Here is a 17499-nt window from a genome sequence, read left to right as displayed (position 1 = left end):
GGCTGACTCTATAATATTAGATCAATCTCACAGAACGCATGGGCGATTCAGTGACTGCGATGATTAGGTCTGGGAAAAAGTGAGACGAGAAGTTGTATATCATGTGGACCGGCGGAGACTACACACCTTATTGCACCGCATAACGTCCGGCCTTAACGTTCCGTTGATTCCATACGCCACCCACACACTATGTGCACCTTATTCTTGATCCCGCACAGGAATATAGAGAACCCACATATCTCGAGCAAGCGGACATGCCCTACTCGTTGGGAAAGAGGATGTTCATTTGCGGGGAACATGTAGCACCTACTAGTAGAGGTCACCAACTTCTCTCGTACCTTCGAGGCTGCACCATCAACGAGTCTCAGCCATTGCACCGATGTGGCTCGCGATAGGTCGGAGGGATTCAAATTATACATGAGCGATCATCTTCAGTGGTAGAGTTTACATGCAGAGTTTAAATGTCGTCGTCGAACGACAAATCGAACCCTAGCTCATTGGCGACTTTCAGAGCATCCTCTCTCTTCTTTTCGCAGTACTGTAGAGCTGCTTCGAGAATACCTTGCTGTCCTGATCAAATTTACTTGTTAAGAAGGACGTGTTGAGTACATAATATTGTTACCTTCAATATAGTGGCTGATCATTGTTTGAACATCGTGTCGTATTTCAATGGCGAAGTTATTGTCATCGGGTAGTCTTTCGAGAAGGGTACCCAGCATATCGATCAACATGTTTGCCGTGTCCAGTTCATTTGCGAAAGGTTCTACTTCCTCATCATTTGCCTGGCTGGAGAAGATCGTGTAAACCTCTTCCCAAACGGCGTCGAAACCCTGCGCGTCGCGACCTATTTCCCATTTCTTGCCAGTACCGCCTTGCCCCCCGATCCGAAGCACTATTGTGTCGTCGGGGTTGTCTGGGAGAGTGAAACCGTACGCGAGGATGAGCTCGGAATTTGGCTTAGGACCGTAGTTGTTGAATAGCTCTTCGCCAGTTTGCGTTGATGCGTGAAGAACGAGGGAAACAGATGGGTCGCGTACCGAGGCGGCCTCAATCTGATCTGGGTATGAGACAAGCCAAGTGACTGGCTGCCCGCGTGCATGGTTCAGAGTGTCGATTCCTGGGAGAAGGACGGGGTAGGAGGAAGGAGAGGCAACAAGTGTGGGATTCGGTGACAATATCGAAGAAGGGAATGCTCGAGAAGCTAGATATGTTGATGCCGTCAAATACAAGTCGCTATGAAGACACTTAAGGGTTCATTTGTGTACAGCAGCGACGTCGAACATACAAAGTAAAATTTCCCGCCAATGACGCGTCCGCTGCCACCACAGCAGCACGACACGTCGTCCAATTGGTCTGCATGTCAGACAAGCGATCGAGTGTTGCCGCGTAGAGATTGCTGCCCTTCAAAGCATCCAACTCTTGCGGATTGAAGTGAAGCGAAGTTCGCAACTTGCTCTGGTCTGGCATCATAGACAGATATGGTCCGTGACGGAAATGGGGTAGGATACTGCTACTTGAGTTTTCTTGGCTTGTTTTATCAAGTACCCAATGCATACTGAGGTACGTGCAAATTAGTTGCTTCTCTGTGAGTCCCACGCAGTTCAACCCCAGAGACGACAAAGCATCTCGAGATAGTTCCGGGGTAACAACGAGGGACAGAGGGCATGTTATGACATTCAGATCCTTCGGAAGGGGTTTGAGGGACACGACAGCGAGGCCAGAGTCAACTCAAAAATTGCGCTTCGAGTCAGTCCCTGATAAATAAGCCAGACCGATGAATGAGATAGCTTACTCACCGGGCTTGAACTCAATGTCCTGGTGAATACGGCCTCCTCCATTCTGGAACCAAGCTCTGAATCTGGAAGATATACCGTCCGACATGGTGACTGTCTCCGGTTGGCAACAATGATGATCGATGATCGAGCGCATCTTAAGGGGTCCCTTTATTTCTCTTCTTCATTCACCCGAACCTTGAAATTCACTGAGGCAGTGATCAAAAACAACGTTGAGTCTGACTGTAGAGCCTGGCCTCCCCCAACTCTTATCGCGACTACTTGTGGAGTACAAGTCCCCAGGTTCGTGCCCCTATCTATTTAGTATCCCAAATACGGACATCGAAATATGGCCCAAGAGAAGTTCAACTTCTCAAAAAATCGTTGCCAGGCTAAGTTTCAAACTCACGAACACTATTGATCTTCAACTTCGACGAAGCAAGGCGCTCTGATGAGTCTAACCTACTAGAATGTCAACATCACTCCTGGGCATTGCAAAAGGCGTACGATTCTGATTCACAAAGCTGTAAAGGTGTTGCGTTGGCACTTGGTTGGTCATTTTTTCGGCTGCCTAAACTATGGATTATACTTCCTGGCACCACCGTGGTGCGTTTAAAATATTAATACGATCGCATTCGCTCGGTAAGTTATTGATTGATTTGTCTCACCGGTATTACTGAGATGATAAATTTGTTGGCATATACTGTCTGGCCTGGCTTGAATGCTAGACGTTCGGTTGTCTGATTGAAGGCGCCGTGTGTTGCGCCTTAATTTGCCTAGCGACTATCCGAATAGGCTAAGTCCCATGAGTACCCGTTGTAGGTGCGTAAATCTACAAACAAAGTCAGTGAGACATTCGTATTCATGCTAACAACAGACTGACCAACCGGAGGCACTAGAATTCACCTTTACATCGACACTCGACCGCGATGTTTTTGCCCCCTCCTCTTGGTTCTCTCCGCTCTTCCCTTCTGGCACTGGCTCGGCCTAAACAATGCTGTATTGATTCTGGTCTCCCCTGCGACGCCTCGACGCCTCCTAGTAATACTCTCCAGGCCCTAACATGCTACGCCCGCATTTTCTTGACATATCCTGACCGCCGAGAAGTTGGAGACCTCCACCGGACATTTTACGGGTATGCTCGCCTAGCCGGCGTCAATGTCTACGAGAGGTCGATATACGGGTATCAATGCAGACATCAGCATCTCGTCCAGGCCAGCAGCCCGCCACTCACTTGCAAAAATCATGGAGACGACTTCGTTAAAGTCGCTGGTCGGTCCTTACGATGGAGATGCTCTTGAACGGATCACTGAGTCACCACTGGAAAACTCCGGCGAGAACAATGCAGCGATTACTTGCCACTTTGGACAAACAAACCAAATAACATCTACTACCCTTATTGGGGTATACACCCAGGATATTACTGCCACAGTGGTTAATGGCCTCTTTCCTCCATACCAGCATCATCCATCTGCTCGAGTGAAGTACGTTCCACCCTCTTCGACATCTATTGTTATGTTTACATTACCCTCCGTCAAGTCGGTGTTAGCCATCGTATTGTGGGCCATTGCGACTTCGATCCGCGACTTGAACGCAGTTGCTGATAATATAGTCACATTCTCCCTCGCCGACTCCTCTGTTCCGACATTCGTCTCAGAAGTCGCCGAAGTTCTCACTATTCTCATACAAGTCTTAATCAACGCCCTATTGTTTGCCATCGCGTCCGCCATGCTCTGGTTGCTGAAGCACGTCAAGTTCCCCCAGTTCCCGTCGTTCGGCGACCTTGACACCGCGGCAAATTGTTCTCCCACCGACGTGGACAGTGGCAACCCCGAGCTAGCTCTACTCGTCCCGCCCATGGAACCAGTCTTTCAAGCTCCAAGCCCGTCCGAGGCTACCGTGTCACGAATCCTGCCCCAGCCCTCTGGGAAGGGGACTGTGTTCACCCGCCCCGACACAACAGTCTTTCAAGCTCCAATTTCACCTGAAGTTCCTTTGCTGCCAACCCCTCAGGTGGCGAAGGAGCCTGTGTTCTCCCGTCCCAAGGAAACAACGAACCCAGCCATACCTTCGCGTCAAGCTACCGTCGCGCCATTGCCTCCCAGCTTCGGGCAAGTCGTGTTCACCCGGCCCAAGGAAACAGCGAAACAAATTGCGGTTCCATCTGAAGCTACCGCTGCGCCAATCACCCGTCATACTTTTGGGACGGAAATCGTGTTCACTCGGCCCGCCCCCTCTACTTCCGATACATCGTCCTGCCCACCGACACCCACCGACAACGAAATAGATGCGACCGTTCATGTAGTCGAAGGCGGAGAAGTCCCACTGGATGAGGACGAGACAATCAAGAAGGAACTGCCGCCAGTCACTGACAAACTCCTGCTCGTTGGCCGCAGAGAACGCGTCTCGCCTATGCTCATGCCTTTCAATGGTCGGACGGCAGTCTCTAATTTCCCCATCAGGGACCTGATTATTGACGCCAAACTCGGCCAAGGCACCTTCGGCTCGGTGTATCGCACTGTCGACCTGCAGACGTCGACAATGTACGCTGTCAAGGTCATCGAGAAAGATGACGATGAGAAGGAACACGGATATCAGCGGCGATGCGTACGGCGAGAGATATATCACCAATCTGACATGTCCACATACGGAGCTCTTTTCGCCGAAGTCCAGGGTGCTATGGAGACACCTACGCATTACTTTCTTGTGCAGGTCCGTCCTCAGCTTTTTCTCAACTAACATCAACTAAGGCATCAAACAGACTTATTATAAGTGCGGTGATCTTTCTCGATGGTTGTACCGTCGCAAACGCTTTTCAGTGGAGAGAACTGTGGTTTATGTCGCCCAGATCGTGAGTTTCTTAACTCTGTGTTAAGAAGATCGATCTTAACCATCCCGGCCGTTTTGTAGGTCCATATGATTGAGTTGATGCAGCAGAATGGTATCCTTCACCGCGACATCAAGCCAGCAAACATCCTTGTAGATAAAGACGGTTACCTTCATATGACCGACTTCGGCCTCTCACATCAATATGCCTTCATCGACCGAAGACGTGGTCTCTACAACTATCCCCAATACGAACTTTGGAAGCCTGCGGGCACGCCGGAATATGCACCTCCAGAAATGTCCCTCGGCCAAATCTACAATCTCTGGGTTGACTTTTACAGTCTCGGGATCGTTACTTATGAACTCCTCACTGGAGAACTCCCAAGACGCGACGTTTTGAAGAGGCGCGGGGACCGCGTGGAGGCCTTTGAACACCCTAACTTCTCCGAAATCCCTCCCAACCATGAACAATACCTCAACCACGACGCCCTTGACTTCATTAAATCCTTGGTGTATGACCCGCGGTCGCCGTACTGCATGACGACTATCGCCGGCATCAAGGCCCACCCGTTCCTTCGCAACGCGTAAGTATATTATCTTCCGCTTCGTTGGCAATATTGAGTTATTGATATACTTCCGCAGGCCTTGGTATGAAATTGAGAATAACCAAATATTCGACCTCAAGGCGAAGCCCGTCTAATCAATGCCAGATTTGATTTAATCGCATCAGTTATTGATAACGCCCACTCGTACATCTGTAAATTACTCACAGACATTCTTCTGTAACATTGTAACATCATTTTCATTTACTTATGTTGCACCCACTGATGGTAGCTAAATGTCGAAACCTAAATATCACGAATGTAAATCGTACTGTAACAAGAATTGTAACGAAATATACTCATGCTCTGACATCACGGAGAGCTGGCTGGAGACGCCTAGGACGTGGCTGATTCTGCCGTAAGGAGACACCAACGCGACCTATGTATAGGATAGATACACTCGGATTGTCACAAGCGTGAGACTGAGTCGTATTCTAGGGTGAGGAAATTGCCGTTGGACTTGTGTGGTCCCCTTCTTGTACCCCAAGAATCGACCAGGATCAGAAGCCCCCCCGCATTGAGGAGACAATTTAATTCTCAGCCAGGTAAGTATCCAACGGGAAGTTCATTTAGCCAGCCACGGGTGTCCGTTAGCAGCGCTCGAACTGTAGGTATTGGGTGATAATCAAGTACACAAGCACAGGCGGCCGGAACATTCACGATTGGGGTGACTGGCCCCTGTATTCGCCATACACTCAGATGATCGTTACTAACAACTACGGGACATCAGCTGATGCCTCCACAGATGAGAACTGCGCCGGTGACCGCACCCAGCCTCTCATGGTTCTGGACACGCAGGGAAGTAAAGGAACAGCTTCGGTGACCCATGTTTGTCAGGCTGTGGGTATGAGCAGCACTCTTCATATGCATAACTTTGCAAATTCTAGTGAACGACGGGAACCGGTTATGCCTTACGCCAGCGTTGGACCCAGACGACTGGCAACGGTGAGGAGAGGAAAGCAATGAAGATACGCCGCGGGATTTGAAATACCCGCCGAAGCCCATCTCTATCCAATCAGGGCTAGTGGATTTAGTGAGATTTCATGGTCAGCGAGTCACCTGCATGATGATGCACCCATGCTTGCACATATAAAGGTCAGGATTTATGGTGGGATGACTCCCGTACAGAACATCTCACGTCCTCTGAAATGCCCACTCAAGAAGTCTTCGACAAAAAGGACGGCGCCGTCTACACCACCTCCAATGGTGCGCCCGTAGCAGAGCCGTATGCTGCCCAACGTGCTGGGCTCCACGGACCTCTCTTGTTGCAAGGTGCGGTCGTCGAGGGCACTCATACTTATTATTCTCATCGTCTGCCTAGACTTCCACCACATCGACTTGCTCGCCCATTTCGATAGGGAGCGTATTCCTGAGCGTGTCGTGCGTTATCTTCAGGAGACCCCCTATCTCTATGCCTGATTGCCGTCTAGGTACACGCCAATGCTGCAGGGGCTCACGGTTACTTCGAAGTAACGCATAGCTGCGCGGATATCACATCCAACAAGCTGCTCTCCTCTGTGGGAAAGAAAGTTCGTCTGACGGCTCGATTCTCCACCGTCGGAGGAGAGTCTGGCTCTGCAGACACCGCCCGCGATCCTCGTGGCTTTGCTCTCAAACTTCGTACTGAAGAGGGCAACTGGGACTGGGTGTTCAACAACACGCCTATCTTCTTCATCAGGGACCCGGCAAAATTCCCGCATTTCATCCATACTCAGAAGAGAGACCCGCAGACTCACCTTAAGGATGCGGATATGTTCTGGGATTACTTGGGCCAGAACCCAGAGTCCATTCATCAGATGATGATCCTCTTCTCAGACCGCGGAACCCCCGACGGTGTTCACCAGATGCACGGGTACTCCGGCCATACGTTCAAGTGGTTGAAAGATGACGGATCGTTCACTTACGTTCAAGTACACTGCCGTGCGGACAGCGGTTTCAAGGTAAGAATCGAGCTCAAGCGTACATAAATATCAACTCACCATAATACTTTAGACACTCGATGGTGAGACTGCCCATAGGCTTACCGCTGACAACCCCGACTACAGCACGGAGAAGCTGTTCAGAACCATCGAAGCTGGCAACTTCCCTTCGTGGACCGTGTACATCGTCAGTACTTTACTCGCCGTACAGATTTACAACCACTCATCATATATACAGCAAACGATGACTCCAGAGCAGGCGGAGAATTTCCGTTACAACATCCTCGATCTGACCAAAGTTTGGCCCCACAAGGACTACCCCCTTCGTCCGATCGGCAGATTCGTCCTCGACGAAAATCCCAAGAACTACTTTGCCGAGATCGAACAAGTGAGTGTCGCGGTGATCCCTATCGATTGTTTGCTGATTATATCGCGATCCGCTTTGAGGCTGCTTTCGCTCCTTCTCACTTGGTTCCGTACATTGAGCCTTCGGCTGACCCTGTTCTTCAATCGCGTCTGTTCTCTTACCCGGATACTCATCGCCACCGTCTCGGAGCCAACTATCATCAGATCCCCGTAAACGCGCCCATCGTCCCAGTGGCCAACTTCCAGCGAGATGGACCTATGACCGTTACCAACAACCAAGGGAATCGCCCGAACTACCAGAGCAGCATTCAACCCCTCACATACATCTCCAATAAGGAGACCCTTGAGGCTGGTTGCCGCAACCAAGAGAGGATGGCACGCCACGAGAACTTCATTGGCGGTGCCTACCGGGATCTTGGAGAGATCACTGAGCGTGAGTCGTCTATATAAGATTAACGGCAACCAACTCATCGAGGTCTGGCAGTGGACTTTGAGCAGCCCAGGGTGCTGTGGCAGAAGGTCTGGAACGACCAGCAGAGAGAGGCCTACGTCAAAAACGTTGCAGGGCACTTCGGTGGTGTCAAGAGTGCCGTCGTCAGGGACAGACAACGTAAGTTCTCTGTTCCTGCGTGTCTAACGCCGCGTCTCACTGTTTCAAATAGTCTCCGTGTGGGCAGCTGTCGACCAGGATCTTTCGGACCGCATTGCAAAGGCCGTGGGTGCTAACCCAGTTGCTCCTTTGAAGGTCAAGCCTGCTGCCGAGGCCCTTCGTTTCAGATGCAACATAGGTGCCTTCAAGTCCACCGCCCACTGAATGAATATAAACTGATCGCGGTGCAAGGTGGACCCCCAGGGCCAAGTCGGTTGTAGAGGGCTTTAAACGTTACCGTCTTACTGGAATGCAAACGTGAATGTAATTCATATGATGTATCATTACAATTGGAAAGAAAATCATGATTGAACGTACTCGAGTTAAAGAGAAGTAAGTAGTTGAGAGCAGCCAATGTCCGTGGGTATTTTGTACAACAAACCATGCTACAGAGTACGAAAGGGTGCCAGTGCAGACTATTACAATGCGACGTAATTATAGACACAAATGAGTAGGATGAAACTGTCAGTAATGAGCGATTATTTCCGCGGGGAGCCAGAAGGAGAATCTAGCAATGAAGAGGTTGGTCGGTCGAGTCTACTTCGCAGTCTTTCGACTTCGCGCTCAAGGCTACAATAAGAGTGTGTGTCGGCAACGGTATAGGAGATAGTAAGGTTGCGATTCTTACGTTAAGGTCTTTTGCCTGAAGTCGCCAGCTTCTCGCTCGGCACGTCGTTTCATGGCTTGAAGCGTGCTTTCCTCCGTTTGCTATGAAAAGTACCCTGTAAGCAGAATGTAACATTCACGTTTGGGCGAGTCGTCCTACCATCTTGTCCATTGCTTTTCTCAGATCTTCTATCTGATTCTCGTAGGCCTTCCGCTCTTCCTCTAGCTTCTGCCTCTGCCGATCGCTTTCGACGATTTGGAGTTTGGCATCGCGAGCGAGCTTGTCGGCTGCACGGAGGGACCTAGAGTTCTCGGATTTCTCCTTCCCAGATTGATGCAGCTGGTTAGTGAGCTCTTCTATCTTGCTCTCTGCACGGCGCGTTGAGATAGTGGACCGAGGTGAATTTGTATACGATTTCGTCTCCAAATCCACAACACGAACGTTAAGCTCCTTGACCTGCTTGTCGAGATTGGCCTATGACAAAAGTTAGCAGACAAATTACTCGAAGAAATTTATGGTTAAACGTACGTTAAGTTTCTCTAGTGCCGAGTTCTCTTCTTGAAGTTGGTATAACTCGGCTTGGCATTTCGCTGCGTACGCTTCCTTCTCCTTCATACGGTCGAGCGCTTGTTTGACACGGTCCTCTTGTTCATCCAACGCTCGCTCGAGATCTTGCTTCTTCAGCTGCAATTTCTGAAGTTCTCGATCTGAAGACATCTTGTTGGTGTCGACATAATCCAACTTGATAGACTCTAGTTCAGCCTGAAGAGCGCGTCGAGCCTTCTGCAACATCGTACGTTCCGCTTCGGCATCATTCAAGACACTTCGTAGTTCACGAACTTGAGAATGAAGGGCGACAATTTGAGCTTGCTGTTCAGCTTGGGCACTCTCTGAAGCAGTGTACGCCTTGTTGAGATCCTCAATCTTCGTCTCCATACGCTCCTTCTCTTTCTTCCAGCCGCCGATACTCGAAGATTCGTTGTTGTAATCAAAGAGAAGCTGGTCGTAATCAGAGCGTATCTTGCGGTTGTCTTCACGAAGTCGACTAATACTCTCACGCTGTGATTGAAGTTCTATAGAGCAAATGAGTACCTCTCCCGGGTCTGATATCTGGTGAACTATACCTTCGCTGAGCTGTGCCAATTCAGCTGTACCCAATCGTGTCAGCTGTGATCATCTACAGGGGATCAAATAGCTGATCGCACCTTGGTACTTCTTCTGTACCTGGTCAGCAGTGAAGTCCCGAGTCTTCAGATCTTCCTGGTGCTGCTTTCGTTCGTCTTGCAGTTCTTCTACCAGACGCTGATGCAGCAAGCTCAGATCTGTGGCCTCACGATTCTCTTCCTCGAACTTATTCTCCAGCTCACGGAGTTTCTTCTCAGTCGCTTGGAGGCGGGCTTCGGAGGCATTCCGTTCTTCTACTGCTTGGGCATGTGTCTTTTCCATATCAGTAAGACTGCGACGAGCTACAAAAGGGGAGTCAGCCTCGTGGAGAGAGACATAGAGAATACAGGTACCATGAGCCTCAGCACGGGCCGCCTTGGCACGGGCGATCTCAGCGGCTTCAAGTTTGCTTCGGTATTCTCCTTCTTTGGCCTGGTATGTCTCAATTACAGCACGAAGCTCTGTACAGTAATGTTAGCATACACTGCTATCCACGAGATATTTTGAGGCGTACCTAGTTGTGCTGCGGACGATGTTGTGGAGGAGATTTCGTCTTCTTGTAAGCGCTTCTGCAATTGGCGCTTAGCCGCTGAGCAAGAATTAGCCTGATACTGAAAGGTCCGATTGATTGGACCCACCTGAGGCTTCATTCTTCGCGACAGCCACTTCCTGTTGCAACTGGGAGAGTTCGCTCTGGAGCTGCTTCTTTGACGAGGAGGCTTCACGAAGTTGTGATCGCTGACTTTCGATCTCTGCTTGAGCCGTGCGTTGTTGGACCACCTATCATGGGGAATGAGATACAGCCCAAAGAGACCAGGTATTACTTACGAGAGCCTTCCTCGACTCTTCCAATCGAGCGTAACTTTCGCGCTCCTCAGCGATAGTGTTTTGGAACTTGTTCCACATTGCCTGGACACCGTCAATTTGGGCAGCTTCCGCGGCACGACGAGCCTCTGATTCCTCGTGAAGCAATTCGGTGAGTCTCGTGTTCTCGTTCGTCAGCCGTTGTCGATAGTTTTGAAGCGACTGCTTCGAATCATCGCTCCTTTCTAGTTCGGCCAGCATGTCACGAATAGCACTCTCTAGGTGTCGGCGGATGCGGTCAGAAGCAGCCATCTGTATTTCAAGCGTTTGGACCTGTTGCTTGAGTGCGCCAACTTGTGGATCGGGACGCGGGGCGGGATCGGGGAGGGATTCGGTGCGAACGCGCTTGGGAGTTGATGCCTTCGTCGGAGTAACGTTTGCCATGGTAGTGAAATCCAATTTACGATTAGCCTTCAGATTTTGAGCGCGGCCGTTCATTTCCTTACTCAACCGGTCTTCAGTATGCTGAAGCTCCTCTAGCAGTCGCGACTGGAACCCTTGGTCGTTCGGGTTATGGGACAATATGAGTTGACGAATTTCGGCGTGTTGTCTCTCCATAACTTCACGAATCTTGTCCGAAGTCTCTCGCCCACTTTCCGCCTCTTCAAGCTGTCCTTCCAACTGAGCAATCCTGGACTGGTACTCTCGATGTGCCCGGGCGACGGAGTTGGGTGTTTCGGTTTCGTCTGCTATTCGCATCAGCTCCATCTCCAAGTTGTCCTTCGACCGTTGAGCTGCTAACACCTCTTGAGACAATTCAACAAGTTGATCCTGAGCAGCCTTGAGATCCGACTCGAGTTTCTTCGCGCGCATCTCTGCTAGCTCTTTGGCCTTTCGTTCCGTTTCCAGGTCTACTTGCGCTCGGGCAGCTTTGTCTTCGGATGATTTGACAGCTTTGTCCTTTGACCGAAGTTCAAGACTTTCCTGTTGAGTCCGCCTTTCCAGATCCTCTGCCTCAGTCTTTAGCTGATCTCGCATCCTCTCCAGAGATCGAATATAAGTCTCGTTCTGCTGGAGTTCCTGTTTGAGGTTCTGGAGTTCACGGTCTGTAGCACGCTTGACTTTCTCGTAGACGTGAATATGCTCTACAGTGATCTTGTCTTGACGAGATTCAAACTTCTTGATCTCCCATTCGCGGTCCTTCACGTCTTTCAAGGCTTTGTTAAGATCCCTATCGAGCTTGACGTTTTGGTCCTTGAGAGTTGCTAACTCTGATTTCATAGTTGCGATAGTCTTCTCGAGCTGCGCCGATTTCTTGTTCTCGCTCTCCAGGCTCTTCTTCGCAGCCTCAAGGTGGCGAAGGTGCGTTAGCTTCTCTCTTTCAGCTTCCATGAAAGAGTCTTCAAGTTCGTCTCGACGGGATTGGATGGCAACTAATTGACGTTCAAGATCCTGTATGACTGAAGTTAGTGGGCGATGGTTGACTGAATCGTATAAATCTTACCGTTTTGCTCTTCAACGTCGTAGACAGCTCATTGTCAGTGTTGGCTTGTCTGGTACGGACGGCTTGTAGTTCGGATTCAGCTGCTCGTTTGGACTTTTCGAGCTCGGCAACCGAGGCCTGTGCCTTGGTCAGCTCCGCCTGCCCAGCGCGTTCTCTGTCAAGAAGTGATTGATGACTACGCTCTAACGAGTGGTGGTCTCGCGAGATGTGATCGAGCTCAACTTTGAGCTTGTTCTGGGTTTCGGCAGCAAGTCTGCGGGATTCGCTGAGTTCCTGCTGTAGTGTAGACGCTTGACGTCGCAGCTCAGCAAGCTCTTCTTCCCGGCTCTTTTCCACCTCCAAGCGCTTGGACTCCTCACTCGTCTTTGCTTGCATGAGCGCTCGCAGATCATCTAACTCCTCCTCCAGTTTAGTGCGAGCGGCTGCGCTGCGCTCTTTATCAAGCTTGTCCGCGTCTAATTCGGCCATGAGAGTATCGATGTCGCTCTGCAATTCTATCACCTGTTTCGAAGAGGAGTCTCGCTCTGCTTTGATAGTGTCCAACTGGTCGAGCAGCTGTACGATCCGCTCTTCCTTCCTCTGGAGCATGCTAGAGTATTCAGTCGCGGTCCGCGTCAACTCCGTCAGTTGTTCCTTCGTTTGATGAGCCTCTTGTTCCAAAGCGTCTACTCTGCTCTTCATGGCCTCTCTGTACGTGTCGTTAGCATGGCGCAGAAATGGGCGTCAGTTTAACAGACCTGTTCTTGTGCTCGACGCCGAGTTTCCCTTCCAGCTCAGCGACAAGGGCTTCCGTCCTTTCCTTGGCACGCGCAAGATCCTCTTCGCGTTGGACGACGAGGCTCTGCAAGTCTTCGCTGACCTTCGTGAGTTCTTCGTGATCGGCTTGGAGTGCCTGGAGGTGCTCGTGGTGCTCGCGCAGTTCTTCCACAAGCTGCTCCTCGCGCTTCACCCATTCCTGCTGTTCGTTCTCCAGCCGTACGAGATGCTCGGCGGCTTGCTCAAATGCTTGCTTCAGCAGCTCATGCGTTCCGTCTTTCTCCTTCTGCATCTTCCGAATATCGTCAAGGTGCCGATCCTGTGTCTCAAGATACGACTGCAATGCAGCGATTTCCTCCTCGAGTTCCGCTTCCTTGTGCTTGCTCCGATCCAAAATCGCGTCCTTCTCCAGGCCAACTGCCCTCTCGGCCTCCAGCTCGTCCTCCACTCTCCTCTTCTCCGTTTCCAGGGACATCTTCAGGTTCTCCAACGCCTCTTTCTCCTGCTTGTCCCTTTCAGCTCTCTCTCGGATGAGAGCCAGCTCAGCTTCTTTCTTTCGTAGCTCGTCGTCGTTGCGAGTAGCAGCCAGAAGGGGGCGAACCTAGTTTATCATTAATGTGGTTGTATGAACGCCGGAGTAACGGGTGCTATCACCTTGGTATAAAGTTGCCACCATGGCCAATCTCTCAATTCGCCATAAATACGAGCGTTCTTCTGGATTGTGCGGATGGCCACAGCCCTGTTCAATATCTTCTTCATCTGCCTCCTGGCCGTGTACATCCGAGCGACTGCTTGCAGCCGGGAGAATATCTCGTACAGTAGGGCATCGCGTCGCTCCTCGAGTGCGGCGAGCACGCCGGCCTTGAAGAAAATCTTCGACGTTCCGACGCGGTATATAGTCCTGTCTAGATCCAAGGCATCGACCATGAGCAGGCAGGCCTTGCGCCCGTCCATGTATCCGCGTGGGATGATCCCGGGGGTTAAGACCTCGTAGCGCTGACGGAATTCGACGAAGGGGAGACGGTTGGGATACCCCAGACGTGCAATTCGGATACCTTCCAAGACACCATTGCACCGTAGCTGATCTAAAATTAGAGGGACGTCGACTCTGGCGGGCTTCTTGTTCGTGTTGGGCACGATGCACCGCACGAAATGGGGTTGGGTGGAGTGCAGCTGACTCATCAGACTGGCTAGTTGCTCCTTGTGTCGTTGGCCGACAGTGCGGAAGGCCCCTTTTTTGAGGACGCGACGCTTGCCAACGGTGAACATGTTCTGCGTTGTGCCTGGCGCAGGCAAGTCGTCATAGTCGGCAAACAGCGAGGCAACGAATCGCTCGCTTGAGGCTGCGAGAACCCGAGTGATGTTGTCGTTTAGCGGATCCTTGTTCTTGTCCAGCCACCCGTCCGTCCTGTACTCAACCTTGCCCGCATAGTGCTGGACGATGAAGCCCTGCTCGAATCGGGTTGGTTCGTATTTGTCCATGCCTGGGTGATACTTCGACTCGTCCACTTCCGTGCCCCACATTTGATGCAGTTTGTGTGTGAAGGTTGCATCTGTCGCCTTAGGCATGATGCACTGGTCATCCAAGCAGCTCAGAATACCAATTGAGCCACCGTTGGCTTCAATCAAGTCAATCGTCGGCTGTAGGTCGAGCCCAAAGTTCACGTAGTCCCACTCAATCCCCTCCCGAGAATATTCCTCCTGCTCCAAGACAAACATATGGTGGTTGAAGAACTGCTGCAGTTTCTCGTTGGTGTAGTTGATTAGAAGCTGCTCATACCCGTTGACATCGAAGATCTCGAAACCGGCGATATCCAGCACGCCGATGAAGGTCGACTTTGAGGACGGCCTGTCGAGCGCGCGGTTGATCCTATCTACCAACAGCCCGAACGTCTTCTCGTAAAGCGTCTTACACAGCGACGCCAGTTCGTCGAGCGCCTGTTGTTGGGTTCTCGCCTGTGACACCCATTCGCGCCCCGCAAGAACGCTGGGGCGTAGGATTGCCCGAGTGAATTCGGCAACGGGGATGCCAAGCAAATGGCACACCCGTTCGACCTGTGATGGATTAGGCATGAGAGCATCGTCGGAGCGCGTTGAAGTGACGGTGATGTTCCCAATGTGCATAATGGCGGCGACTACGCGGAATAAATCGAACTGCTCCGCCGGCGAGAACCCAACTACGTCTAGAGCGGACTATACAGAGTGAAGCGGTGAAATGAATTCGCGATGTCTCATGCTATTTGGGGCGTGCTGACCTTGAGATGGGACCACTCTTCTTTATCATCCACTCCATCGACCTCCCGTCTGCTCTGGTTCAGGTAGCCGTAATCTTCTATTCCGCCGTCCAAGAGCAGGGACTCTGTTCCGATCGTCGATCAGTCTGCAATAGGGGGGACGGATGAGATACACACCTTTGAACTGCCTGCCACCTCCGGCCATCAGCTGGTAGAATACATGGAAACTACGCTCTGCTTCACTCCTGGCAACAACACGGCTCTTTTCCAAGAGATACCAGTCGATGTACGCCCCAGCGATACTCCCGTCAGGTGAGAACATGATCCTCACGAACTTTCCAAACCGACTAGAGTTGTTGTTTCTCTGCGTTTGCGCATTTCCGAACGCCTCCAGAATAGGGTTCGCCTGCAGAATTTGTCGTTCCAGGAGCCCGAGCCTATCCTTTGCCGTCATGTAGGAGCCGGAGCCCGACGTCGACGGGCTAGCTGTGTGCCCGCTTCGCTTGAAGGAACTATTTCTCGGGAGTCCTGACGCTGGCATTATAGCGCCGAAGGACGAGGAAGGGGCGACGGTTGGTGACCGTGAATGCGAGGGTGTGGACGGCAAGTGCGCGTCAGTGGCAATCGCAGCGAGATATTGGATTACTTTCTTCGTGCTCTCCGTCTTCCCAGCGCCAGACTCGCCTCTAGGAACGGGGACTCAGATAAACACCTAGGAGAGAGCACAAGGGTGGGCGTACGTGATTAGTATACTCTGGTTCTCGCGTTCATCCCCCATGTTCACCCAAGCCCGTTCTGCGACGGCGAATATGTGTGGTGGATTCTCATCGCGCCTCCGGCCCCGGTATTGTTGCACGATAGCATCTGAGTATAGCGGTAGATTCTGATACGGATTAATAGCGACTAAGAACAATCCTGAATATGTCTTGGGTGGCCATAAGTGATCGTTCAAAGGAGGCGCGACGTAGACTCACATAGATAGCTCCGGAACCGTACCTTAGGCGCAGATTATGGACGACGCTGGCCTCGTTCAAGAACGTCAAATCGGCAATGTCTTCTACGCGATCGAACTTTGGGGGGTTCATCTTGGACAAGGCGTATAGAGGCACTCGGCGGATCTACGGCCGCGTTAGCTAGAACGCGACGACATAAAGCTTGAAGCGCACCTCTCCTCCAGACGATAGGACAATGTCCCCCATATCCCCCTCGGTTTTGGATATCCAGCCTGCGGCATAGCCTTCTTTGTCGTCGGGAACCCAGACCCATTTCTTCTCGTTAAATTCTGCTTGTTGAGCAGCAGCTCTAGCAGCCTCCGCACTTTGCGATAGCCTCGGCGCAACCATTACGGGGCGCGTTTCACGCAAAGGAACGTAAAGAAAGAACGGAATGCTAGTCAATTGTCGGGCAAGCCTCAATGTTCAACACTTCCTAAAGCGGCAATTTCAGATTAGATAAGATATACGAGCGCTAAGATCCTGCATGACATTGCTCTCAGTGAGCGACTTGATATACGGAAAGTAAACCGTCACTGACATATGGTATTACCCACATCTAATATGCCTTCTAGCTCTACGACGGCTATACCTCACCCCGAATCTAAAACTCTTGCCCTCAAAGCCTGAGCCCTAAACGCCCTTTGCGAAGTTGAGGCTATTACAATGAGTAATCAGCAGGAAACCTCTGCCATTCACAAGGGCATTTCGATATCTATAATACCGAAGGAAAGTTGGGGAACCTGTCATCAAATGGCCGAAGGGCTTCGGTTTCTTTATCCCAGTAATACTGTGCTGCCTCGAATGCACGGACTACATCGATCCCAGCACCAAGCATTATTCACCTTCAGTAGATAGCGACCTCGTTCCATCTCAATCAACACCCACTGTTCCTAGCCTCCTCGTGACCCCCCCTGGTTTAGTAAAAAAAAGTCGATGATTTTGTTGGTGAATTCGGGATGAAGCCAAGCCGACTCTCGACTCGATGCTATATATCAAAATCAAGTGTGGCATATGAGGGAGATGAGAGCATCAATTCATAGGCGAAAGGGGATACGCCGACAGTTCTTTCAATATGTCGAAGAATGGAATGGGCAGAGGAGGTCAGGAGATACATCGGTGTGCAGGAACGAGGACCTAGCCTCGCACGCTGATCACCCTATAATGATCTGGCCGTTGCCTCCAATCTTGTCAAACATCCGCATCTCAACGTTTACGCTACTTGGAAAGCCAACACGATGTATCTATGTATCCCAGCAAAGGGAGAATTGAACACCAAGTTTAGCGTTACTCTAATCATCTTT

At 51.0% G+C, this 17499-nt stretch overlaps 4 protein-coding genes across 4 annotated transcripts; 2 read left to right on the top strand and 2 right to left on the bottom strand.

Moving 5' to 3' along the window:
• Window positions 1-457: 457 nt before the first annotated feature.
• PC9H_001947 (uncharacterized protein) lies at window positions 458-1881 on the bottom strand (the record flags this gene model as incomplete). The annotated part of the gene is made up of 4 exons (XM_036771593.1): window positions 458-570; window positions 623-1233; window positions 1286-1727; window positions 1797-1881. 4 exons carry the CDS (start codon window positions 1879-1881, stop codon window positions 458-460), a joined length of 1251 nt encoding a protein of 416 aa, XP_036626214.1.
• A 1049-nt stretch (window positions 1882-2930) lies between these two features.
• PC9H_001946 (uncharacterized protein) lies at window positions 2931-5298 on the top strand (the record flags this gene model as incomplete). The annotated part of the gene is made up of 4 exons (XM_036771592.1): window positions 2931-4484; window positions 4534-4623; window positions 4683-5182; window positions 5241-5298. 4 exons carry the CDS (start codon window positions 2931-2933, stop codon window positions 5296-5298), a joined length of 2202 nt encoding a protein of 733 aa, XP_036626213.1.
• A 1050-nt stretch (window positions 5299-6348) lies between these two features.
• PC9H_001945 (uncharacterized protein) lies at window positions 6349-8355 on the top strand (the record flags this gene model as incomplete). The annotated part of the gene is made up of 9 exons (XM_036771591.1): window positions 6349-6472; window positions 6522-6580; window positions 6631-7140; window positions 7193-7306; window positions 7358-7507; window positions 7567-7918; window positions 7970-8095; window positions 8148-8273; window positions 8327-8355. The coding sequence occupies 9 exons, from the start codon at window positions 6349-6351 to the stop codon at window positions 8353-8355; spliced, it is 1590 nt and encodes a 529-aa protein (XP_036626212.1).
• Window positions 8356-8613: 258 nt separating this feature from the next.
• PC9H_001944 (uncharacterized protein) lies at window positions 8614-16546 on the bottom strand (the record flags this gene model as incomplete). The annotated part of the gene is made up of 18 exons (XM_036771590.1): window positions 8614-8704; window positions 8763-8842; window positions 8901-9215; window positions 9270-9814; window positions 9866-9889; window positions 9947-10207; window positions 10259-10366; window positions 10420-10494; window positions 10544-10685; window positions 10734-12161; window positions 12214-12901; window positions 12951-13570; window positions 13624-15162; window positions 15225-15328; window positions 15381-15889; window positions 15944-16128; window positions 16178-16321; window positions 16370-16546. The coding sequence occupies 18 exons, from the start codon at window positions 16544-16546 to the stop codon at window positions 8614-8616; spliced, it is 7035 nt and encodes a 2344-aa protein (XP_036626211.1).
• Window positions 16547-17499: the final 953 nt, after the last annotated feature.

Source organism: Pleurotus ostreatus, assembly GCF_014466165.1.
Source record: "Pleurotus ostreatus strain PC9 chromosome Unknown scaffold_10, whole genome shotgun sequence".
Lineage (NCBI taxonomy): Eukaryota > Fungi > Basidiomycota > Agaricomycetes > Agaricales > Pleurotaceae > Pleurotus > Pleurotus ostreatus.
Note: the sequence above shows the minus strand (reverse complement) of the source record. Positions and strands in the feature narration are given on the sequence as shown.